Here is a 26,817-nt window from a genome sequence, read left to right as displayed (position 1 = left end):
CTCTGTCTCTCTCCAGGTTTACTACCTCCATCTCTGTCTCTCTCCAGGTTTACTACCTCCGTCTCTGTCTCTCTCCAGGTTTACTACCTCCGTCTCTGTCTCTCTCCAGGTTTACTACCTCCGTCTCTGTCTCTCTCCAGGTTTACTACCTCCATCTCTGTCTCTCTCCAGGTTTACTACCTCCATCTCTGTCTCTCTCCAGGTTTACTACCTCCATCTCTGTCTCTCCAGGTTTACTACCTCCATCTCTGTCTCTCTCCAGGTTTACTACCTCCATCTCTCTCTCTCTCCAGGTTTACTACCTCCATCTCTCTCTCTCTCCAGGTTTACTACCTCCATCTCTGTCTCTCTCCAGGTTTACTACCTCCATCTCTGTCTCTCTCCAGGTTTACTACCTCCATCTCTGTCTCTCTCCAGGTTTACTACCTCCATCTCTGTCTCTCCCCAGGTTTGCAGATTCTATCCGGGGCATGCTGAAGCTCATCCTGGTCCTGATGATGGCTGGTGCTTCCCTGGCCTCCACCTGGTTCACATTAACCTGCCTGACCAGGCTCACACACCTACCCTCCACTGCAGGTAGGCCTAGTAGAGCATGGTTTCCAGAGAATCCTAGAGCCACAATGGATACTTCAATAGCAGACTTGTCCTTTAGATGTAGGAAGGGACGCATGGACCGAGTAAAGCAAGTACATCTCCTGTTTCTGTAGCATGAGGCAGATTGATGTACAAGTACACCGCCTGGACAGGATTCTTGTCTATCGCAGGGCCAAGCATATGTCCCATTTGTACAGTCTTTGGTATGACTCGGCCGGGGATGGAACTCCCAACCCTCCAATCTCAGGGCAGATATGGACTGCGATGCAGTAGCACATTAGCAGTTTCCCTTGAAACAAACAAACATATGAACTTCACATTCACCAGCTCTAAGCATTCTCATCCATCATAATTTTCATGCTTGTCATCAGTATTTTTTTCAATCCTCTCGCTACTGGCTGACAGTGCCAAGCTAACAGACCCCAGGATTGCCCATCCATCTGGTGTGCTGTGCATGGTGGTATTATACATAGCTCTGGTAGGAGCCTCTTCCACATTACACACCTCTCTTTGTTATCCCTTTTTTGAAATCCTCAGCTTGCGCACTTACTAAATGAATAATAATGTGTCTGTTTTTTACACAGCTTCACTGGTTTTGTTCTTCAACGACATCTATTATCATTCATGTAATAGTGATTCACTGGCCTCCCGAGTGGCGCAGTGGTCTAAGGCAGAGACGTTAGAGACGTTACTCCAGACCCGGGTTCATTCCTGGGCTGTGCCACAACCGGCCGTGGTACATTTGGCCCAGCATCGCCCTGGTTACGGGAGGGTTGGGCCGAGGGGGCTTTACTTGGCTCATCGTGCTCTAGCGACTCCTAGGCCGGGTGTCTGCAGGCTGACCCCGGTAGCCAGTTGAACGGTGTTTCCTCCAACACATTGGTGCAGCTGGGTTCTGGGTTAAGCTGGCGGGTGTTAAAGAGCGTCATTAGGCAGGTCATGTTTCAGAGGACGCATGACTCCACCTTCACCTCTCCCGAGCTCATTGGGGAGTTGCAGCGATGAGAAAAGATCGTAATTGGAAGAAAATTAAGGGGATCAACAATTTCTTTGAAGGGATTCGCTGACAGCGTGGGGTCTTCCCTTGGACACATTCTTCATGGTTCTACTACCATACTTCCTCTACTGAAAAGTCAAAAATGTTGCGATGAAGCGGCACCATCCCCTGGGGATCAACTAGCTACAACCTGGGAGAGACTGAGACAGAGTGGGAGGAACAGAGCAGCCGTGGGACACTAGAGGTTGTCTGTGTTTGATACCAGCCTGTCTTAGAGCAGGACGGGGGTGGTTGAACAAAGGGATGATGAGAGGGAAGAGGGGATATTCTTTCCGGATTTGATGACTGTGTCGTCAGTGCAGTGGCATCGCCTCAGTTCCTCTGTGACAGCGGCAGGCAGGCAGGCAGGCTGGGTCCTCTGAGGCAGCATTGTGATTTAGAGCGGTGCTGGCTAATGAGGAGTTGATTTGGCCCAATCTGCAGTGATAAAGGAGACGGAGGAGACTGAGCCATGTTCTGTTCCAAATGGTACCCTATTCCTTATATAGTGCACTACCATAGTACTCTGGTCAAAAGTAGTGCGCTTTATAGGGAATAGGGTGCCATTTGGGATGTAGCAATGCTCTGCTCCACGGTGATGGCTTAATCTCCTCCCCCAGCCCAGGGCCCCCGAGCTCGGCCTCAGAGCAGCTGAGACCTCGATCAGTGGTGGCCAAGACACACAGGCACACAAGCACGGACACACGCACAGACACTGTGCGCACACATACACACACACAAATGCGTACAAGCAAATTGGGGACAAATATATACACACACACACACACACACACACACACACACACACACACACACACACACACACACACACACACACACACACACACACACACACACACACACACACACACACACACACTGGGGGAATCGGCCAGCAGCATATGGCACTTACCAACGCAATTTGCCTGTGCCCTGAGAATAACTAACTGTAGTCAATCTCATGAAAACACAAGCTGCACAGCAGGTGGTTTTGCCTGTGTTTTTCCCCCCATCCACCACCCACTGTTAAACCACCATTGTCTTAGCTGGAATGACATTATGAGTAAGCTTTGATGTGTAACAATGAGAACTTGGAGGCCTTCTCATGGTGACACTGTTCTTATGGTCACACTAGACTAGTGTCATCTCGTACTAGTTAAAGTGCCATATGTAAAATATTTTGACACCTGTTTGATGTAAAAAGGGCTTTATAAGTCACATTTGATTGGTTAACCCATGAATCCCTGTCCTCTGCTTTATAAAATGTGATGATTGATTGATTGATTAACCCCCCTCCCCTCTTCCCCGCAGCCACCCTGTACACCTCCTGTATCCTGGTGGGCATCTTCATCAACAGTAGTGTGCCCATCTTCTTTGAACTCTTCATCGAAACCGTGTACCCCGTGCCAGAGGGCATCACCTGTGGTGTGGTCACCTTCCTCGGTAACCTGGTCACCGGCTGCCTCCTCTTCTTCCTCACCTTCTACAGCACAGGTAAGACTGACGGGTAGAGTACAGCTACAACACAAGATGGAAGAGAAAGAAGTGGATAGGAGAGCGCTCTAGATCAGTGGGTCAGATTTACATCCAGGTCAAGAGGTCAGATGTGCCTACATATCCACTCAGGATCATTTTCAATCTTAACAAATAGATATAAGAATTAGATTCCCAGACTTTTTAAGATATAATATTTATTTTGATTATAATAATTTAAAAAAATGTTTTATCTCTCCCAGCCTGGTATTCATTGTCTTGGTCTAGCGTAGGTTCATGTATCATTTGTAAGTAGAGCACATTACAGAGAACAGACTATCTCTACCTCTATTTCTCCATTTCTACAGGCTCCAGGAGCAGGTCTGGAGCCTGTAGAAATATAAAGTCAGTGTATCCGAAGCATCAGGCCTCCTCTCTGTGTGTGCATCCCAAATGGCACCCAATTGTCTTCCATAGTGTACTGCTTTTGACCAGGCCATGGTCAAAAGTAGTGCACTATGAAGGGGCTAGGGTGTCACTTGGGAAGAAACCTCTGTTTCTCTCCTCTGTTAGCTGAGCTACATTCTGTTTGCAGAGCTCTTCTTTGTCTGATTGTCTAACCTTCCAGTAAAGGCTAATCACAAAGCCACTCAGGTGGAATGATGAATAATGCTTCTAGAACTTGACAGTATTCCCCCCTCAAACCCTTTTGAGTAAATAGATAGAATATATACGTACACATATTTGTGCGAACTGCATTACTATTCGTGAGATTCACTGGGTCCCCCAGAGTACAGGGGGTGTACAGTCTGGCTGGTCCCCCAGAGTACAGGGGGTGTACAGTCTGGCTGGTCCCCCAGAGTACAGGGGGTGTACAGTCTGGCTGGTTGTCCCCCACGAATTATGCAATTTTGTAAATATTGGCTCTCTATGGCAAGACGCATCATTCACCCAAGTTTTGTCAAAATCGGGCCAGTGCTGTCTGAGATATCGTGTGACAAACGTACAAGCGTACTAACGGACGGAGACGTATCCACAGTCCCCTCCCCGATTTCATTATGGGGGACAACTACGACTTAATCCAGTTCCTGTTGTATCTGTTTTGTTTATCAACCAATGTGGATGAACGGAGGAACATTCAACCACCACATAACAGAGATTTGTAAGGAATAGGACAGTATGATGGCACAGGAGGTTGGTCGCATCTTAATTGGGGAGGATGGGCTTGTGGTAATGGTTTGAGCAGAATGAGTGGAATGGTATCAAATGCATCGAACACATGGTTTGATGCCATTCCATTTGCTCTGTTCCAGCTATTATTATGAGCCATCCTCCCCTCAGCAGCCTCCACTGTATGATAGGGCTACAATATTTTCTTTTTTTTACCTCTAATTCATCCTTCATTCATTTCAGCCTTATACAGTAATCGATGTGGCATATGCGGTGGTGTGGAATTAAAAGCAGAAGAATTCCATATAAATCTTTGCCTTTTCAAAATCAACCCCGCTCCATCCTTCATTTTAAATTGGCAATCTCAGGCTCAAAGATGTTCATTTATTTTTTGGTTACAGTTGATTTAAAATTTCCATTCGCTGCTCACTGCCAAAAGAACAAATTCTGAAGTATCAATGATTTAACTTCTTTAAAAAAATGTTTTTATACATATTGTTTTAATATTACATTTACATTACATTTAAGTCATTTAGCAGACGCTCTTATCCAGAGCGACTTACAAATTGGTGCATTCACCTTATGATATCCAGTGGAACAACCACTTTACAATAGTGCATCTAACTCTTTTAAGGGGGGGGGGGGTTAGAAGGATTACTTTATCCTATCCTAGGTATTCCTTAAAGAGGTGGGGTTTCAGTTGTCTCCGGAAGGTGGTGATTGACTCCGCTGACCTGGCGTCGTGAGGGAGTTTGTTCCACCATTGGGGTGCCAGAGCAGCGAACAGTTTTGACTGGGCTGAGCGGGAACTGTACTTCCTCAGAGGTAGGGAGGCGAGCAGGCCAGAGGTGGATGAACGCAGTGCCCTTGTTTGGGTGTAGGGCCTGATCAGAGCCTGAAGGTACGGAGGTGCCGTTCCCCTCACAGCTCCGTAGGCAAGCACCATGGTCTTGTAGCGGATGCGAGCTTCAACTGGAAGCCAGTGGAGAGAGCGGAGGAGCGGGGTGACGTGAGAGAACTTGGGAAAGTTGAACACCAGACGGGCTGCGGCGTTCTGGATGAGTTGTAGGGGTTTAATGGCACAGGCAGGGAGCCCAGCCAACAGCGAGTTGCAGTAATCCAGACGGGAGATGACAAGTGCCTGGATTAGGACCTGCGCCGCTTCCTGCGTGAGGCAGGGTCGTACTCTGCGAATGTTGTAGAGCATGAACCTACAGGAACGGGTCACCGCCTTGATGTTAGTTGAGAACGACAGGGTGTTGTCCAGGATCACGCCAAGGTTCTTAGCACTCTGGGAGGAGGACACAATGGAGTTGTCAACCGTGATGGCGAGATCATGGAACGGGCAGTCCTTCCCCGGGAGGAAGAGCAGCTCCGTCTTGCCGAGGTTCAACCCTCCTTCAATATTGAAGGGTTGCAAGGGTCTGGGCTCAGCGGGTCCCAACTTCCTTCTATTCCAGCAGAGTATTTCAGCGGGTCCCAACTTCCTTCTATTCCAGCAGGGTATTTCAGCGGGTCCCAACTTCCTTCTATTCCAGCAGAGTATTTCAGCGGGTCCCAACTTCCTTCTATTCCAGCAGAGTATTTCAGCAGGTCCCAACTTCCTTCTATTCCAGCAGGGTATTTCAGCGGGTCCCAACTTCCTTCTATTCCAGCAGGGTATTTCAGCGGGTCCCAACTTCCTTCTATTCCAGCAGAGTATTTCAGCGGGTCCCAACTTCCTTCTATTCCAGCAGGGTATTTCAGCGGGTCCCAACTTCCTTCTATTCCAGCAGGGTATTTCAGCGGGTCCCAACTTCCTTCTATTCCAGCAGGGTATTTCAGCGGGTCCCAACTTCCTTCTATTCCAGCAGGGTATTTCAGCGGGTCCCAACTTCCTTCTATTCCAGCAGGGTATTTCAGCGGGTCCCAACTTCCTTCTATTCCAGCAGGGTATTTCAGCGGGTCCCAACTTCCTTCTATTCCAGCAGGGTATTTCAGCGGGTCCCAACTTCCTTCTATTCCAGCAGGGTATTTCAGCGGGTCCCAACTTCCTTCTATTCCAGCAGGGTATTTCAGCGGGTCCCAACTTCCTTCTATTCCAGCAGGGTATTTCAGCGGGTCCCAACTTCCTTCTATTCCAGCAGGGTATTTCAGCGGGTCCCAACTTCCTTCTATTCCAGCAGGGTATTTCAGCGGGTCCCAACTTCCTTCTATTCCAGCAGGGTATTTCAGCGGGTCCCAACTTCCTTCTATTCCAGCAGGGTATTTCAGCGGGTCCCAACTTCCTTCTATTCCAGCAGGGTATTTCAGCGGGTCCCAACTTCCTTCTATTCCAGCAGGGTATTTCAGCGGGTCCCAACTTCCTTCTATTCCAGCAGGGTATTTCAGCGGGTCCCAACTTCCTTCTATTCCAGCAGGGTATTTCAGCGGGTCCCAACTTCCTTCTATTCCAGCAGGGTATTTCAGCGGGTCCCAACTTCCTTCTATTCCAGCAGGGTATTTCAGCGGGTCCCAACTTCCTTCTATTCCAGCAGGGTATTTCAGGGTGCCTCCCAAATGGCACCCTATTCTCTATATAGGACTGAATCTGTCTGAACACATAAATGGAGACAACATTGGCCATATGAATGCATACAGCTATAGTTGTTGGTACTTTAGATTTCATCGTCTCTGTGTTTGTGATTTAGCTATGGAGTGGTGGGTGGAATACAAAGTAGGGAGCCTTATTGTGAAGTGTAGCGTCAAAGATTCCTCGTCTATGTGGAGGAGTTAGGGGTTGTGTTGGATAGGCAGCTATATCGCTGGGTTTGTTGCCAAGACTTCTACAAGGGAATCGGACAGAAAATAATTGCCGCTTTTATTTTAATTTTAAACTTAGTTTTTGTCAAACTTTGCAGTATTTGTCTGAAGTACAACACTATGAGATGAATAACATGTTAGTTGGCTTATCTGTAATTCCTAACCTTTTGTGAATCTTATGGCGGCGTCGGAGACTGTAGCGCCACGTTGATCCATAACAAGCCTTTTGTTTTGCAGTTGCACTTTTATTTCTGGGATGTTTTTGAATGATCATCATGGGAACAGCTGACAGTATAATCAAACACACCCTATTAGGAACACACAGTCATATTAAACCGTCTTAATGTCTACCCACCCAGTCTGAACATTCTGACAGTAATAGAAAATAATTATTCTCATTTTGTTTCATTGAACGTTTTATGATTTCATTTCATTTATTTCTGGCTAATGTCAGCCAGTCAGCTAGCTCCGTTCCCCCAAATAACAGCTCTGTAAAGTGAGAAGACATTTAACCAGCTCTGAAAAGCTACATCCATTTTAAAACGCAGCATTATCGGCCACAATTAGGAATAATTCTGGTATGATAAGCGGCTTTGGCTGATGGCGCAGGGTGAGGCGTCAATATAGCCAGAGGGAGAAGTGAAAACATCATTTCAATTGTCCTTTCTAACTGTCAGTTGGGTATTATCACTGAGCTACTGGAGCTATGATAGCCTGCATCAACGTATGTCTCCCCAGAGGCTCTTTCATTATTCATGTACAGAAAGGGAAATAGATTCAGTCCACTCCTATTCCCCTGTGTATTGCTGTTCAAGCAACTTTCTACACACTACAGCCCCACCACTCCTCACTGACGATGTCAGAGGGACCATGACTGCACAAGCCACTTAGCCCTTTCTTTACCACCAAATACTTGTTGGTAAGCATACAAAGACACATTAGCATTCATTCAGACTCCACACCCGTTCACATATCTCTCCTCCCTTAATCTCCTATCTAAATGGATGAATCAGGGGCAGGCGGGCTGTGGTGACAACACAGTCAGAGAAACACAACTCCGTTAACAGGCCTCCACACCACTGCCACACCAACAGGCAACAGGTTACTGAGCTAACTTGATTAATGACTGTGCTACTGCACAATGGAACATCCTTCACCTTTTCACTTCTTTTGTCTTTCACTGTGCTCTGGACCCACAGATGTTCTCTCTCTGTCCACTGTGCTCTGAACCCACAGATGTTCTCTCTCTGTCTCTCTCTCTGTCCACTGTGTTCTGAACCCACATATGTTCTCTCTCTGTCCACTGTGTTCTGGACCCACAGATGTTCTCTCTCTGTCTCTCTCTCTGTCCACTGTGCTCTGAAGCCACAGATGTTCTCTCTCTCTGTCCACTGTGTTCTGGACCCACAGATGTCCTCTCTCTCCACTGTGTTCTGGACCCACAGATGTTCTCTCTCTGTCCACTGTGCTCTGGACCCACAGATGTTCTCTCTCTGTCTACTGTGCTCTGGACCCACAGATGTTCTCTCTCTGTCTACTGTGTTCTGGACCCACAGATGTTCTCTCTCTGTCCACTGTGCTCTGAACCCACAGATGTTATCTCTCTGTCCACTGTGTTCTGGACCCACAGATGTTCTCTCTCTGTCCACTGTGTTCTGCACCCACAGATGTTCTCTCTCTGTCCACTGTGCTCTGGATCCACAGATGTTCTCTCTCTGTCTAATGTGCTCTGGATCCACAGATGTTCTCTCTCTCTGTCCACTGTGTTCTGGACCCACAGATGTTCTCTCTCGCTCTCGCTCTCTCTCTCTCTCTGTCTCTCTCTCTGTCTCTCTGTCCACTGTGCTCTGAACCCACAGATGTTCTCTCTCTGTCCACTGTGCTCTGAACCCACAGATGTTCTCTCTCTGTCCACTGTGCTCTGGATCCACAGATGTTCACTCTTTCTGGCTTCAGGAAGAGGCTCTTTTTGTACCCTAGTGGAGACACAAATGAAAGGATAAGCAAGAAAAAATATTATTTTCCTTCACATTGTCCTGAGGAGGAGCCTCTCTCTTTCTTACTCTCTCCCTTATGTCCCCTTCCCCTCTGGACACTATGAATGTTTTCTGTGTAGGTATAGGCAGCAACAATAAGTGAAAGAGTAAGCCAAAAAGGCCTATTCTTTTTCTCCTGTGTGCAATGCACCCTTGTCTCCTTCACCTTACCCTGGTGGAGAGGTGGATCTATTCTGGCTGACTCACTCTGAGATGTGCCAGAGGGCCAAATCATATAATTTACCCAAACAGGCCAAACGGCTGACCTAGCTTGAGTCTCACTTCTCACCCATCGATTGAGCCGCTCACTTCAGGGGCAATTGATCAACTGCATTATAGGACTGGGCAACTGAAATTGAAATGCCCTGCAGGGGGAATTAAGATGCATGCTCCACTCAGTTTGGTGTGTTTTGACCTCATTTCTCTATATTTAGTCCTGCTGGTTCTTTATCAGGGCCCTGCCAGCTGCTGGAGGGCTGTCATCTTCTACCTTATCAGGCCGTGTGGTTCCTGTCTTAGTGGTAGGGGTGCTGGGCACCCCGCTCAGTTTCTCTCTCTCGTTTAGTCTCTCTGTTTCTCTCTTTCTGTCTCTCTGTCTCTCTGTTTCTCTCTCTGCTCTCTCTCTTTCTGTCTCTGTTTCTCTCTCTCTCTCTCTGCTCTCTCTTTCTGTCTCTCTGTTTCTCTCTCTGCTCTCTCTCTCTCTTTCTGTCTCTCTCTCTCTGCTCTCTCTCTCTCTACTCTCTCTCTCTCTGCTCTCTCTTTCTCTCTCTCTGTTTCTCTCTCTGCTCTCTCTCTCTTTCTGTCTCTCTGTTTCTCTCTCTGCTCTCTCTCTCTCTCTTTCTGTCTCTCTGTTTCTCTCTTTCACTCTCTGGTCTCCCTCGCTCTCTCTGGTGACTCTCTTTCTCTGTATTCCATCTCTCTCTCTCCCTCTCTTTCTCGTTCTCTCTCTCCCCCCACCCACACCTCTGCATCATGTTGAGAGGGCATGCCTAGTGCTGTGCAGCTGAAAGGAGACCTATCGATTTCTTTCTGGGGCAGTAACAGGAAGTAATGTGTCTGTCAAGTGTGTGTGTGTGTGTGTGTGTGTGTGTGTGTGTGTGTGTGTGTGTGTGTGTGTGTGTGTGTGTGTGTGTGTGTGTGTGTGTGTGTGTGTGTGTGTGTGTGTGTTGAGGTAGAACCATGGCTCACACCAATTAGTCCCACTCTACACGTGTCTTTCCATTACCTCTTCATTACAGGCTAGCTAGGGCCACTGGCGCTTAAACAGCAAAACAGGAGGGAAAAGGAAAAACATTGGGGTTCAAGTTTAGTTCAATTCTGAAAGGGAAAACAGGCCATTACTGACATTATTTAGATGCATGACACAAAGTTCAGCCAATTTCTGAACGATGTCACCCTCTAGTCTACACATTGCATGATTAGGGCTTGTTTTGAGTTAACGGACATGAATAACTTCCACACATTAAACTATTAGAACACGTTATACTACTACTATTGCATGTCGTTGGTTGGGTTTATACACAGTCATGAAGTCAATACTTTAACTATATGATTGGTTGTTCTTGTCGTCTGTTATAAAGGTCATTGTGATGTACAGTAGTGTACCGGTGATGTCTTGCCTGCAGTGAGCATAGAGGAACAGATGTAATGAGTAACCTTCAGTGATCTAATGAACCTTTTCCATCTCTCCTCAGAGTTGTCGTGGCTAAACTGGTGTTTGACGGGCTCCTGTGCCTTCAGCCTCGTCCTCATCCTCTTCTTCAGGGAATCCTACGACCGCCTCTACCTAGACGTCTTTGTTTCAGTCTGACACACACACAAAGACTGGAACAAGAGGAGAACAAAGACAGGAACATTTGAAACACACTGCACAGAGAAGAAGAGGAAGAAAAAATAGATTTCAGAAGTGCAACCTTGTGCTCTTTTACGTTTTAAGTATAACTGTAGTTGTAAACGTGTAATATGACGGTGATTCATTGTGATTTCCTTGTAGCCAATGAGAAGCGCCAGCCAAGGGCCTCAGACAATTAGTCATTAATGTTAACTCTTTATCAGTGTCGGTCTGTTGGTCCTCTGATGCAGCATTGTCTTGTCTTTTTTTATAATGTAAACTACAGTGGGACTTGGTCATGGCATGATGAGGGACTGTTGTTGTCTAAAGATGCACTCTGTGGCAGGTGGTTTCCCTGTGGCCTGGCTGTCCTCTGATCTTAATGAGAGAAGAGAGGCCTGATTGGCTGAGTAGCTCTAGCAGCCAATCAGCAAGCCCCACCGTGCCAGTCTGTGCTAACAAGGGACCATATAGCATTTTATTGTCACTCATAACTGCTGGTTATGAATTGCAGGGGGGTAAAACTGTCAAACTAAGCTGTTTTGTAGAATTACCTGTGATATTACATGTCTTTTAATAGTGACATATGGTGGCCTTTTTTTACTATATCCCCCTCTCTCAAGACTTATGCAAGACATTTTTTCTCCCTATGGGATTGAATTGATTGGAGGACGTGCAGGTTCCTGCCAGTGTCGTCGGCTATGATTGGACACCACCCTGGTGCACGCCAGTGTCTTGGGATATGATTGGATGAGCCCCAGAGACCGCCTCTCTCTGCATGCAAAGTCACTGCTTTAAACTCTCATCTCTGTGTGTGTCGAGGCTCTGCTGGTCTCCTGGTGTTACCACACAATCCGTTTTAATGAGCAGTTCAGAATATGGATGTTGGAAGTAGCAGTTTCCCCGTGTCATTCTGACCTTCCAGCTGACAGCAGGAGTCAGACATTTTGGTTTGGAGTTGGTTAATATGCAGACGAACATTTCAAAATTGTCAAATGTTTTTTGTTGTAGCTGTTTACAGTTTGTTATACTACATAGGAGATTTTTGAATTTTGAACTAAACTTGTTTCAGTGAGAAAGGCATGTTTTTAAAAATGGTTTTAACGTGAAATATTTCTCAGTAGAAATGTCCATTATTATTTCAGATATGTATTTATTGAGGGATCAGAACACTAACACAGTAGATACAGAGACAAATACAAAGACTCTGTAATGAAATATGTGAATACTGCTGCTGCACAGCTGAGACTGTGGCTGATTCTGTGGAAACCACAAACTATTAAGTCACTTAATAAGTCACTTATTAAGTCCCCAAGAAGCTGCTCTACATCTACCGCACAACATTCACCAGCAGTAGTCACTGTGCTGAGGACACTGACAACAAGAGGCAGGTAGTGGTTCGGTAAGCACCTCCTTGCCTGGATGGTCAGGGATGGACTTGGAGGGGATGCTTACTTTCCCACAGAGAAATAACACAGATATTGAACTGATGTTCAACATGAAAAAGAAGGGAACGGGAAAAAAACACCTTTGCCCAGATTGTGGAGTGACTGGTCCTGAAAGGCACTAATCTACAAGGGACTTAAACAGGGAACTTATTTTTTCAACATGCCCCCTGCCCATGCACAAGTGGGGGTACTCCCCAAAATCACTCACCAACTCCCATTACTCGGCTGTGCCACAGACAAACCACAGAAAATATGTTTTTCCTGGGTGATACTGTATATAGTATGTACAGTTGATGTCGGAAATTTACATACACCTTAGCCAAATACATTTAAACTCAGTTTTTCACAATTCCTGACATTTAATCCTAGTAAAAATCCCCTGTCTAAGGTCAGTTAGGATCACCACTTTATTTTAAGAATGTGAAATGTCAGAATAATAGTAGAGAGAATGATTTATTTCAGCTTTTATTTCTTTCATCACATTCCCAGTGGGTCAGAAGTTTACATACACTCAATTAGTATTTGGTAGCATTGCCTTTAAATTGTTTAACTTGGGTCAAATGTTTCAGGTAGCCTTCCACAAGCTTCCCCCAATAAGTTGGGTGAATTTTGGCACATTCCTCCTGACAGAGCTGGTGTAACTGAGTCAGGTTTGTAGGCCTCCTTGCGCACGCACACTTTTTCAGTTCTGCCACAAATTATCAATGGGATTGAGGTCAGGACTTTGTGATGGCCACTCCAATACCTTGACTTTGTTGTCCTTAAGCCATTTTGCCACAACTTTGGAAGTATGCCTCGGGTCAATGTCCATTTGGAAGACCCATTTGCGACCAAGCTTTAACTTCCTGACTGATGTCTTGAGATGTTGCTTCAATATATCCACCTAATTTTCCTACTTCATGATGCCATCCATTTTGTGAAGTACACCAGTCCCTCCTGCAGCAAAGCACCCCCACAACATGATGCTGCCAACCCGTGCTTCACGGTTGGGATGGTTTTCTTCGTCTTGCAAGCTTCCCCCTTTTTCCTCCAAACATAATGATGGTCATTGTGGCCAAACAGTTCTATTTTTGTTTCGTCAGACCAGAGGACATTTCTCCAAAAAGTACGATCTTTATCCCCATGTGCAGTTGAAACCATAGTCTGGCTTTTTTATGGTGGTTTTGGAGCACTGGCTTCTTCCTTGCTGAGCGGCCTTTCAGGTTATGTCGATATAGGACTCGTTTTACTGTGGATATAGATACTTTTGTACCTGTTTCCTCCAGCATCTTCATAAGGTCCTTTGCTGTTGTTCTGGGATTGATTTGCACTTTTCGCACCAAAGTACATTCATCTCTAGGAGACGGAACGCATTTCCTTCCTGAGAGGTATGACGGCTGCGTGGTCCCATGGTGTTTATACTTGTGTACTATTGTTTGTACAGATGAACATGGTACCTTCAGGCGTTTGGAAATTGCTCCCAAGGATGAACCAGACTTGGCTGATTTCTTTTGATTTTCCCATGATGTCACGTAAAGAGGCACTGAGTTTGAAGGTAGGCCTTGAAATACATCCACAGGTACACCTCCAATTGACTCAAATTATGTCAATTAGCCTACCAGAAGCTTCTAAAGCCATGACATAATTTTCTGGAATTTTCCAAGTTGTTTAAATGCACAGTGAACTTAATGTATGTAAACTTCTGACCCACTGGAATTGTGATACAGTAAATTATAAGTTAAATAATCTGTCTGTAAACAATTGTTGGAAAAATGACTTGTCACGCACAAATTAGATGTCCTAACCGACTTGCTGAAACTATAGTTTGTTAACAAGACATTTGTGGAGTGGTTGAAAAACAAGTTTTAATGACTCCAACCTAAGTGTATGTAAACTTCCGACTTCAACTATATGTTCTGAATGGCGTTTGTCCTTTCCTTTCTCCTTGTTAATTTTTTAACTCCCCTTGTACAGTAAGAGTTTTTCTCTTTACCTCGTAGGGTCGTTCCACCAATTCGGTGCCTTTTGAGAACTGTAACTTGGTTAACAAAGAAAAAATAATAATTTCACCTAATTTTAACGTTCTGTCAGAGCACATGTTCAGTTCATAAAAACACATTTTCCCATCTCAATAGGTAAAATTACAAATATATTTCTAGCCTGTCTATGTATGGGTAACAAGGTTGACATGTTATGCTTGATCCGCTCAGAGTAGAACCATCTCACCTGCTTTTACGCTATGATTTGGCTATTAGATGTTTAATGTTTCTTTTGAAAAAAATATTTAAAAGAAAGAGTTTCACCATATTACAATGAGAGTTCAGTTCACGTTACAGGGTTGACCTTTAGAATGAGGGACAGATGTAAATGAATCCCTAATCACACAAAATAAATAATCATCTTCAGAAATTACTTTGTCAAAGCAACAAAATAACTAGGGCTTTACAATGATGGTGAGAACCTGTGGGGATTAAGTGGGTTAAAAATCTTCCTAGAAGTCAGAGGGAAGACAGAGGGACATGTCAAAATGCTGAATTGTGGCACTTAATCAAGACTTTATTTATTTATTCATTCAGATTGATTAAATTCTACATGTGGTCTATGTTAAAGGGCACTTCATTTAATATAACAGGCTTTTGAAATTCAATATTGATGCACAATTTCTACTTAAAATATCAAAGGCACTCTTCGTGGAACGACCCAGTGATAGAACACTTTGTTTTGTCTTTATGCTCTTTACCTTCAAAACCTTGTGATATGTTGCCTTAATTCCCTGTGATCTGTGCATTCTGTCCTCTCCACCCACTCTGTGATGAGGTAGTCAGTATGTGTACAATAGTGAAACTCGTTCCTATTACACTGCTTATCATGTGTTTTGGGGGTATAGATGTTATTGTCCTGTAAAAACAAATGTATGTGAAATTTTAAGCAGCTTATTAAAAATACATTTTGAAATACAGTATACCCACTTCTCTTCTCCTCCATCATCCACTCTTCTCCTCCCCTTCATGTTCTATTTCACAATGAATGCAACTGTAGACCAAGTGTAAAAGTACAAAAAACTGCAGGACATTTCACCTTCTTTTCTTCCAGGAAATGTCAGCACTCATTTCCCCATTTCCAGTTAATGAAACAAATGAAGATCAACATACATGACCTCACTAGTGTAAAGTCCATGAAGACGCCTATTCCGTCTAGAAGACACACACAAGACCCTCTCCCAGCTGTGCCTGAAGTCATATGTAGGCTACGATCAGGGCTGAATATTGGACTCTGGGGTCCCCATGCATGCAAAGGGAGGTGACCTGCTCTGGCTCATTCTGACTCACTGGCTCTCTGGATACACTAGATGCTATGATTGATTTTAGTTGCAGAGATTCTCTCTTTCTCTCTCACTCATGTTTCTCTCTCCTCAATGGAGATATTTGTTATCTGACCCATAGGTGTGTGTGTGTCTGATTGATCTCTCTCCTAACCCCTCTGTCAGGTGTTGGAGTTGAGTGCAAGATGTTCTCAAAGACAAGAGATAGAAGCTACTGGGAAGCTGTATGTCCCAGATCTGGATAGCCTGGTCCCACTCTGTTTGTGCTGTCTTACCAACTTCTTGTGACAAAGACCATAAGAGTTGGCAAGACAGCACAAACAGATCTGAGACCAGGCTATGGTGCAGCACAACACTCTGCATCATGGTGTGCCTCAGCCTGGATCAGAACACCCAATACACAGTGCTCATGACCCAGGGGGTGAACTGGAATTCAACAGCACTCTGTGGCAGTGGTTCCCACACTGTGGGTCGGGGCCCTCTTGGGGATCGTGGCAGGTGTCCAGGTGGGTCGCGGGATGACATTGCCCAAATGTTTTCAGAAATACATTTTAGGGATAGAAAAACGCTTTCAGTGTAAACTTAAATGACTAAAACCAAGTAAAAAGTATGTTGAAAAGATAATGGACCTCTATATTTTTTTATAATAGCCTATAGTCTTTAAGAATTTACAATCAACAAAATAAAAGCTTGACAATCAGAGCCCCATTGATTTTGAGCATAAGAACACAACATTAGCCATGTAAAAATGTGTAGAATTGGATGAAATTAGCTTAAAAACTGCAATATTTTCTCTCAAGTTCTATGGCAAAATGCGTATAATTGCAGGAAATTGGCTTTAAAACTGCAACATTTTCTTTCAGCTCCATAACAGGATGTGTGGAATTGCAGGAGTTTAGCTTTGAACCTGCAAATATATATTTTTTTTCTTTGTTTTGTGTACGTTTTTTTCACTGCTCAAACGTTATGGTGGGTCGCGAATCAGACACCTCAGTTGGTGGGTCATGAAGCAAAACCGTTTGGGAATCCCTGCTCTATGGGAATAGAGAGGGCCTCAGTCAAACACACAATTATTTAGCTTTTAGGGTAATTGGATTGCAGTTCATTGCATCAGTGCAAAAGGCAATAATAGTATTTATACTGTAGTGTAGTAAGCGTGGATGCAGGAGCCTCCATGTTATATTTTCAGAGAGAGAGATAGGGCAATGATGCAGACAGTTTCAATTGTTCAGGAAAACAAAACACAACAATTTGCCTGTTTAACACACACACAACACAAACACATCTTTGTTGTTGACAGCAGGTCTGTTGGGAGCAGAGAAGCCCGTTGGAAACAATAGTTTTCATTGTCTGACAAGCAATTTGGTGATTTTCTTTTTGGCTTTGTTCTCTCTCTGTCTTTCTATTCCCCCGTTGTTGTTCCTGTCTGTCATAGATTTTGAGACCAAATGGCTGGCTGGTAGAAAATAGGCCTCCCTGTCTGTCCAAGTGACATTTTTATACCCCATCATTTGTTTTCCATTCCAACTGCCACTCTTCATATCTGTGTTGTTTCTTTTATGATATCGGTAGTTTTTCCCCCCTTATTTTTTATGGAAAAAACGCTTCGCTTCCCTCCATCCTTGGCAAGCATGCAAGCCTCCTGTGTCTCTGTCTCCTTGGGACTCCCTTAGCTACAGTATGTGTCTTAACTGAAAACCTTGGATTATGAAAAATGGGCTGCGCTTTCAAATGGCTCATTTAGCATAAATGCTATCATATTGGCTGTAACTTATCTTCTACATATTACTGGGCTGTAGTGTTGATGAGGATGGATGGGTTTAGGGGCCGGAGCTACGAGCTGCATGACAGCTGGATCCTAATTGGAGTATCCATCATGAGTGACTTTGAGGTGTATACACACACATGCAAACACACACACACACCATCAGAAGTGACTTTGAGGTGTTCCCTAACATGTGTCTGGTACCCTACAGCCTCTATCTTTTGGGGACATATATTTAAATAACTCCCAACATGTATACAATTTTAACCAGAAGACTGAGGATGGGGGGATAAGGGAGACAGATGGCCTTGTATGGATGTGTGTGAGGGGCATACTTGGAAGGAGATTAGCAGCTGGCAATATATAAAGAAATTCCAGGCCCCATGTTCATAAAGTGTCTCAGAGTACCTCATCTAGGATCATATCCCCCTTGTCCTATTCATTATGATCTAAAAGGCAAAACTGATCCCAGATCAGCACTCCTACTCTGAGATGCTTTATGAATATGAGCCCAGATGTTAGACATTTGACTTTTGATTTCATCTTTTGACTTCCTCTTAAGATAGCTAGACAACCACATATCACAGCCTCAGTTTGTCGGGGCATGGACTCTACAAATTGTCAAAAGCGTCTATGGTACAAACTCTCTTTTTCCTGTCCACCCCAAAAAGAGCTACAGTACATCAATATTTTCAACACTTCCATTTCTAACTGTAAAGGGTTGAGAAGAAAAAGCAAGCAGACAGCCAGACCAGAGTTCAGTCTCCTAACTGTAATGTGGGGAGACAAGGCCTAACGGAATCAGCATGTCCTCAGAGTAAAGGCAATTATGATAACCAGGCAGGCGGAAACGCCACGGCCAGGAGAACACTGGACTCTTTGATCTAGCAGGCTTCCCACTTAAATCACACACACACCTACAGAGAGATGCATGCCTTTCTTAGCTAATGCAAACAGGCTCACAGAAAGTCACCCCAGAAGCCTGGCTATACCTCTGTGGATTCCTGGGGAGCAGTCTCTTGCATGCACTCACACACAGATGCACTCACACACACACATACAGACCTTCTCCTCCTCCCTTCCCCTTCCCCTCATCAAAAATGAACATGTTTTTTGTTTTGTTACATGTGGCTACCGGACAGCATGGTTACCTTTGATTGCTGTGTTCAGACAATGTGACTCAGCACCCTGAACAAAGTTTAGGAGGGGGTACAGCCAGGGACTAAGCTTAATTTCTACCTCTGGATGAAAACGTTGCAACCAGGGTTTGGCTGACTAGTGAATGTCTGAGAGCTGCAGTCAGCAGGCGACTGGACAACTGGGAGTTCATGGTGGCTCAGCAGGGGTTTGGGTGACTGAACGGTTGGGAGCTGCAAATGCACAGTCAGTAGGCAACTGAGCCACCATGGTGGATCGGGTACTTAGCTTCCTTTGTCCCTCTGGATGATGTGGCAGTCAGAGTTTTGGGTAGGGAATGTCTGTGGGGGATGTAAAGGTACAGTTAGTAGGCGACTGAGGGTCCATGATGGATCCGCAGGGAATTGGGTGACTGACTGGGAAAGAGACTGTCAGAGGTGTACTCAGTGGAAAACTGGGCATCCATGGTGGATCAGTAGGGGTTTGGGTGACTGAATTTCTGGGGGATGCAGAGGCGCAGTGGGCTACAGCTTCGTCCCTCTGGTTAAAAATATGTCAGGGTTTAGGTAGGAAACGGCTGGGGTACAGTCAGAGGTACATTCATTCAAAGGTGCAATCAGCAGCCAACTGGGCGTCCAATGTGTGTGTCACCAGTTTCATTAACCTATAGTCCCCTGTCCCTGTGGCATGGCGGAGTGGCACTGAGACCTCTGCTGTGACCGGCTGCTGTCACAACAGCTGTTCCAGACCATCACCGGCCTGGCGCTGACGTCAAGGACTCTAAGTCAGATGGGCTCCAAGTATCTGTCACACACAAGAGGGAAGTTTCTCTACTGCTGCTCTCTTAGAGGAGGGGAGAGAGAGGGGGGGGAGAAAGTAGGAGAGAGAGAGAGAAAGAGAAAGTGATGAATATTGAGGTAGAGTGCTTGAAGATGGAGGTAGCATCTCTCTCTCTCTCTCATTCGGAAAGTATTCAGACCCCTTGACTTTTTCCACATTTTGTTATGTTTACAGCCTTATTCTAAAATTGATTAAATTGTTTTCCCCCCTCATCAATCTACAGTCAATACCCCATAATGACAAAGTGAAAACAGGTTTTTACAATTTTAGCAAATGTATTACAAATAAAAAACTGAAATATCACATGTACATAAGTACTCAGACCCTTTGCTATGAAACTTGAAATTAAACTCAGGTGCGTCCTGTTTCCATTGATCATCCTTAAGATGTTTCTACAACTTGGTTGGAGTTCACCTGTGGTAAATTCAATTGATTGGACATGATTTGGAAAGGCACACACCTGTCTATATAAGGTCCCACAGTTGACAGTGCATGTCAGAGCAAAAACCAAGCCATCAGGTCAAAGGAATTGTTTGTAGAGCTCAGAGACAAGATTGTGTCGAGACACAGATCTGGGGAAGGGTACCAAGACATTTATGCAGCATTGAAGGTCCCCAAGAACACAGTGGCCTCCATCATTCTTAAATGGAAGAAGGTTGGAACCACCAAGACTTTTCCTAGAGTTGGCCGCCCGGCCAAACTGAGCAATCAGGGGAGAAGGGCCTTGGTCAGGGAGGTGACCAATAACCCGATGGTCACTCTGACAGAGCTCCAGAGTTCCCCTGTGGAGATGGGAGAACCTTCCAGAAGGACAACCATGTCTGCATCAGCACCAATCAGGCCTTTATGGTAGAGTGGCCAGACAGAAGCCACTCCTCAGTAAAAGGCACATGACAGCCCGCTTGGAGTTTGCCAAAAGGCAACTAAAGGACTCTCAGACCATGAGAAACAAGATTGCCTGGTCTGATGAAACCAAGATTGTACTCTTTGACCTGAATGCCAAGCATCACATCTGGAGGAAACCAGGCACCACTCATCACCTGGCCAATACCATCCCTACGGTGAACTGTGGTGGTGGCAGCATCATGCTGTGGGGATGTTTTCAGCGGCAGGGACTGGGAGACTAGTCAGGATAGAGGGAACGATGAACGGAGCGAAGTACAGAGAGATCCTTGTTGAAAACATGCTCCAGAGCGCTCAGGACCTCAGACTGGGGCGAAGGTTCACCTTCCAACAGGTCAACAACCCTAAGCACACAGCCAAGACAACGCAGGAGCGGCTTCGGGACAAGTCTCTGAATGTCCTTGAGTGGCCATGCCAGAGCCCAGACTTCAACCTGGTTGAACAACCTGACAGAGCTTGAGAGGATCTGCAGAGAAGAATGGGAGACTCCCCAAATACAGGTGGGCCAAGCTTGTAGTGTCATACCCAAGAAGACTCTAGGCTGTAATCGCTACCAAACGTGCTTCAACAAAGTACTGAGTAAAGGGTCTGAATACTTATGGAAATGTCATATTTCAATTTTTTTTAATATAGACATTTGCAAAAAAAATCTAAAAACCTGTTTTTGCTTGGTCATTATGGGCTCTTTTGCGTAGATTAATGGTGGGGGGAACAATTTAATCCATTTTAGAATAAGGCTGTAAGGTAACAAAATGTGGGAAAAGTAAAGGGGTCTGAATACTTATATATATACATATCTTGTGCTGCCGATGAGCGTGCCTGGACCCTGTCTGTTAAGTTCCCTTCTGTGAGGTGACTGCAGCCAGTACACTCACAATTGGACACTGGGATTGAAACGCATTGCCTCGCAGAGGGAGTGGCTTACATTGCCAATGGATGAGTGGGTGTGAGGGGAGACACAGGTGAGGACAGGGCTGACCAAGTACATAACCGGTTACAGTGAAAGATATATTTTTGTCATTGTCTTGCCACCTACTGTACGTTGGCAGAGAACTACCACATTACAAAGTTATTGGATTTCCCTGCTACCTACAACAAATCAGCCAACTGTTCTAATCTTTGAGCAGATCGATTCAAATCCTTGAGCAGATAGTCTGCCAAACATCTCCCCAAAAATAAAAGTCCCATCCTCCTTCATATCTCATGGGAGACAGTATCTATGTGGGCTTCATACAGTACATCCCTCTAGCTTGCTCTTTACCAAAACCTCCTGTGAGTTTATACAGCTCTCCCCTACGCTCAGCATAGAGGGTATATAGGCTGTGAAAGAGAGAGCTAGCATGACTAGATAGGTCCTCTCAGCAGCTTACGGCCCTCTTCACAGCAGGAGAGGAGAGGATAGAGGAGAGGATAATACAGGCTAAAGAAAGGCAACTGCCAGGAGAGATCTGCTAACAATGAACCTGTTTGTTGCTTTTAAGTTAAACACAGTGCAGCTCTGTCTTGGTTCACATGGGGCCCCTACTGGGAGAGCCAGAGTCCCCAGAGGCTTACAGGGGCTTACCTGAGATGTAAGGTGAGAAAAGACTCATTGAAGAACCATCAAATCTCTCCCTGAACCTCATTTGGGGCCTCAATGAGACTTCCTGGTAATAAAGGTTTAATATAAAATAAGTCTGAATAGGCCCAGTGGAGGTAAAGACCCAGAGTTAATATGGAACCCAAAACTGTCTGTTGAGTTCAAGCCTAGGCATTCGCTAGAGGAGCTAATGCAAGTCTTCTGGTCTCAGGCAAGGTTATAGATCACAAGAGTGACCAAAATATCTCTTCTACTCTTGCACACATTTAAACCAAGTAAAACCCACTATACTATAGGATATCTAAACTTTAAAAACTTTTGCGACAGTTTCATCACTATTGAACAGAAACAAATGCAAAGACATAAATACATTTCAGCACATATGCATGACCCATTTGAAAAGATTTGAGTGGTGAACATTATATAGACTGAGGTCAGTTGCGTTCCAACTGACCTGTTCCCTATATAGTGCACTACTTTTGACAACAGCCCACGGTCCATTGGGTGCACCATTGTATATATGCAATAGGGTGCCATTTGGGACACAATCGTCCTAGAAGAGGCCCTGTGTATAGCTGCTCCAGCCCTCTCAGTCCTCTCAGACATAATGCTCTCCAGCTGAGAGGAAATAGGTCCTTTCCTCCTCTGAGAGGAAAGCTATGTGTGTGTGTGTGTGTGTGTGTGTGTGCGTGCATGCGTGTGTGTGCACGTGCGTGCGTGTGCCTCAGAGAGGTGGAAAAGCTACCTCACAATCTATCCATTACGTTACCCTCCTCCCCATAAGGACCACTGTGAATCAGAAAAAACACCTGACCTTCTCAGCCCTCTACTGTAGCTTTATATAAATACTGCATGTTGACTAGGAGCATTATGATTATATGGTGGAAAGGCTCTGAAACGTTAACACATGCAGTGGGAAGTTCTGCCACTCGGTACATACACAGTACGTATGGCCTTTGCAGCACTGTAGCTTTATTTGAATACTGTCTGTACGACGACTAGCAGCAGCATCATGCATAATATGTGGTTTAGCGGCTCTGAAATGTCAGTAAGGAGTTCTGTCACTCTGTAATGTACATACTGTATACAGGTTACATGGTACTGCTGAAAAACAGATGTTTATGTAGGTAATTGTGAACAGTAAGATATAGAAAGCACTTTGATTTAGACTATAGGCGCCTGACCTGTTTCATTGTTTTCCACTGAATTCAGATTTTTATGTTTGGTTGATGTTGGCTTATTCAACATAAAACAAGATTGTTGTACACATCTGTCTCTACATCTGTTTGTGTCTACATCTGTTTCGAAAAATTACAGAGAAGTAGAAAGTGTTTTGAGGGCGGAAATAAGAACACATCACTTCAAACAACACCTTAGCTTTGTTGGAACAAATTGATGGTTCATATAGAGTGCGTTGTGTGTGTTTGTGTGTGTGTGTGTGTATGTGTGTGTTTGCGACCGTGATCGTGCGTGAACTTTTCAGGGACACAGCAGCAAAATGCTTCAAATAAACACAAGGACAGGAAATTTGCTTAAAAGCTTAGTGGAGAATGGCTAGAATACGACCTGACACACTGATTTTCACTTACTTTCTGCCTCCTGATTCATTTTTTCTCAAAGTTTAATGCACTACCACCAAGAGCCTTTTTTGTTGCCTAAGCACGCGCTTGCACCCCTTTCAGAACTCTCAACTTCAGATGGATACAAGGGGGCAGAAAAAGGCTTGCAGGTCTCTACATAAATGATTCATGTTTTGCTACTTGTTCTTAGCTACCCAGGTTGGGTTCAGTTTCAACGCATTAACCTCCCACAGGGAGCAGGGGAACAGGAAGCCTATTTGTCATCGCAGTGAGACCTGTGAGAATGGATTAAATATAAATAAAGGTGTGTCTATTGTGGAGAATAGCAACTAGTCTCTGTAGAAGAAAACAAATGATCTGAATCTCAGAGGTCCTGAAAAAAACAGTTTTGCAGCAAAACTAAGATGTAAATCTTATCAGTTGTGACAGGAGGGAGGAAACTATCAAGTATGGATCTGGAATTGGGCTTTAATCGTCTATACCATGCCCCTCGGGTCCTGGGTGGGTTGTTGTGTTTGCTAACATGGAAAAAGACCTTACTGTTTTTAGGACAAAAGCCTTGTTCCTATAAAAGGCCAAGAAACGATGACACAAGGATATAATGTTGGGGATAGCTCCCTGTGGTACATTGGACTGTTATCATTTACACTAGTACTCTCTGTATAGCGTTGCACTGTTAAATATCGCACCGTTACCAGACCCAGAACAGCTGGGATTGAGGCTACCCTGTGGCCCCGTACTGTAGAGGCCTTCATGGGTCCAACAAGTTGGACGTGTTCCCGAAATGGACCTGGGGCTTTCCGATCCGGACCTGATATGCATAAATAAAATAAAATAAATATAGAGACCCGTTCTGAACGGACCCGAGGACAACTAGACCCATTCCGTATAGACCTGATTGGATCCAGACCCGGTCCGATCCGATCCGAGTGAGGGAAGCAGCAGAAAAGTCCATTTTTAAACTACTTTATTAACCAGAGCTGATAAAGCGCGAGGGAGAGGAGGTAGAGAGACGTGACGCTCTAGCAGGGGCCTAGCGGACTAAACTCCACTCCATGGTGAAGGAAGTTTCTGATGAACTTCACCAACGGTGTGAATCCGAGACCAGGCTTTGTGGAATCTAGCGCCGACTACATTGAATATTCCAAGGTCAATACTTCAAAAAATATACATACATTATGAAATGCCCACCTTGTAACTACAGTGGTTCCTCCTTTAAAAGTTGCGAGCTTACACCGCGTGACTTAGAGGTACCCAGCATCACGGCTTCATTGCTCCAGACCACCACAAGGGGGAGATAGAGCACTCACTATGCATTTGGGTCCCAAGGTTTTTATATGACCGATAATATTGAGTGGTTCCAATGGCGAATTTGACGGGAACCACCCGTCCCTGGTGGCTTTCTTCAACAAAGTTGACTGACAAAACATTACGGGGGAATCAGATGTAAGTAGTTATAACATCATAACGAGTCAAACTAAAAATATACAATTGAAAGGAATATGTTAGTTAATGTAGAAACAAACAATTGTGCATATTTTTTTGACAAAGTTAATTCACGAAAATCGCGATTTAGCAAATTAACTGACTAGCTAACATTAGCCAGCTAGCTAGCTGGTGTTATGACATGAGTACAGTATGACATTGTAATTTGTGTTGTTTAATGTTTTAGGGAATCCTGAGAAAACCAGTAAACCAGGCTGTCGTCTTGGGAAACAATGGATGTAAAGAATCTAGCTAGCTGAAGCATTTACTGCAAATTGAATGTACAATTGTGTAAGATTGCCTTGCCATGCAATGTAGCTGAAGTAACATAGCGAAGAATAAAGACGAGGTGGAGAGAGGTGTAGAAGACAGAAAGGGAAAGAGGTAAGAACAGAGGCAGACAGCATATGATTAATGAATTACAGTGCTACCCTAATATTCTCTCAGTTCATCACAATTACAGTGTCTCTAGCGGTGTCTCCTAACCAGCCTTGGGCCCACAGTTTGCCCAAAGGTTATCTTAAGAGCGGGTGAGGTGGCGATGACGGGACTGGCTTCCTCTCTCACATCAAAACATATCTGCAGACGAGAGACAGATGGATAGAGAGCATTATTATGCCTTGTTTTTTTTATTCTAACATGGTCAATCATCATAATCATCAGGAGGTAAAATGCAAAACTGACCTTGGATCATTAACTGTGGGACTACTACATCTCTATCTGTATTTCAATGTAAAGCATCTCTTTAATAATACTTCCTGTTGACCTGACCTCTCATCTATGATCATGCTGTGCCCTCTTTGACAGCCAGTTCAGATGCGGGAGGGGTTCACCGACACAGCTGATATAACCTAGAGGATTTAGTGAGAAGGATGAAGTGAAGGAGAGACTGTTATTGTGTGTGTGTGGTCTCAACTGGTGCCCACACTAAGTGGCTACAGAGTACTTTATGCTGAAAAACAGACACATGAGGACAAACAATAGAAGATAGTGTCATTATTAGACATAAATACCACTTGAAGCTTGATGATGACTTGATAATTTGAATCAGCTGTGTAGTGCTAAGGCAAAAACAAAAATGTGCACAGGTGTTTGGAGCATTCCGATATGCCACAGCTGGTGAGGTGTCAGGTTCGCCTCTGTACTTAAGGGGCGATTATTCCAACTCTCTGTGAAATGCTGCAGATCTGCCCGCAGACGAGGTAGGAACACATATCCCACACAGAAGAGGTGGATAGAATTCGACAGGTCAAGGTATCCTTCTTCCTCCAAACTGTGCATGTGAGACAGGTTCCATGTACAACAAGACAGGCAGAGAGGAAGAGAGAAAGAACACAGAACAGTTTAATTACCTCTGGTTATGGACACTTTTGCCAGCAATAAAGCTTCCACGGCCGGTTCCTCGGACAGTGAACATCTGGCAATATCTACATTTTCGACCCCTTGATCAGCTCGCACTCTGAAAGTAAAGAAAATAGCTTATTTTTTGTAGATATGAAAACAATAACTGAGATATGACCGTTCAATCTAAAGCAGCAGATGTCATTTTCAGGATACATCAATACAGCACAGAAAGCTTAACACCAGACTGGTATTGTGGTTGTTCATTAGGTGATGGGAAATATGCAATATGTATACAAAATAATGTACTTACCTCTTACCTGTATCTTTAAAAAAAGCATTGGAATTAAAAGTGAAATGTTTAACCTATTAACCTGCTTCATTATTTATGTATTACCAATTGATGAAGAACAACTCCAATTTCATACATCATTGAACATTTGTCGACGAATAAGAATAAAAAGTTAAAATAACTTAGATTTGATGGAGACATTATACATCTTAGTACCTTATCAAT

The 26,817-nt window shown here is 44.5% G+C and overlaps 1 protein-coding gene across 1 annotated transcript; it reads left to right on the top strand.

Moving 5' to 3' along the window:
* The first annotated feature begins 421 nt into the window (after window positions 1-421).
* On the top strand, window positions 422-15,310 carry LOC139546674 (solute carrier family 49 member 4-like). Its single transcript, XM_071355324.1, has 3 exons — window positions 422-576; window positions 2,942-3,124; window positions 10,785-15,310. The coding sequence occupies exons 1-3, from the start codon at window positions 471-473 to the stop codon at window positions 10,898-10,900; spliced, it is 405 nt and encodes a 134-aa protein (XP_071211425.1). The 5' UTR covers window positions 422-470; the 3' UTR covers window positions 10,901-15,310.
* The last annotated feature ends 11,507 nt before the right edge of the window (window positions 15,311-26,817 follow it).

Source organism: Salvelinus alpinus, chromosome 20 (genome assembly GCF_045679555.1).
Source record: "Salvelinus alpinus chromosome 20, SLU_Salpinus.1, whole genome shotgun sequence".
NCBI lineage: Eukaryota > Metazoa > Chordata > Actinopteri > Salmoniformes > Salmonidae > Salvelinus > Salvelinus alpinus.
This window is presented reverse-complemented; position numbering and strand designations above follow the sequence as displayed.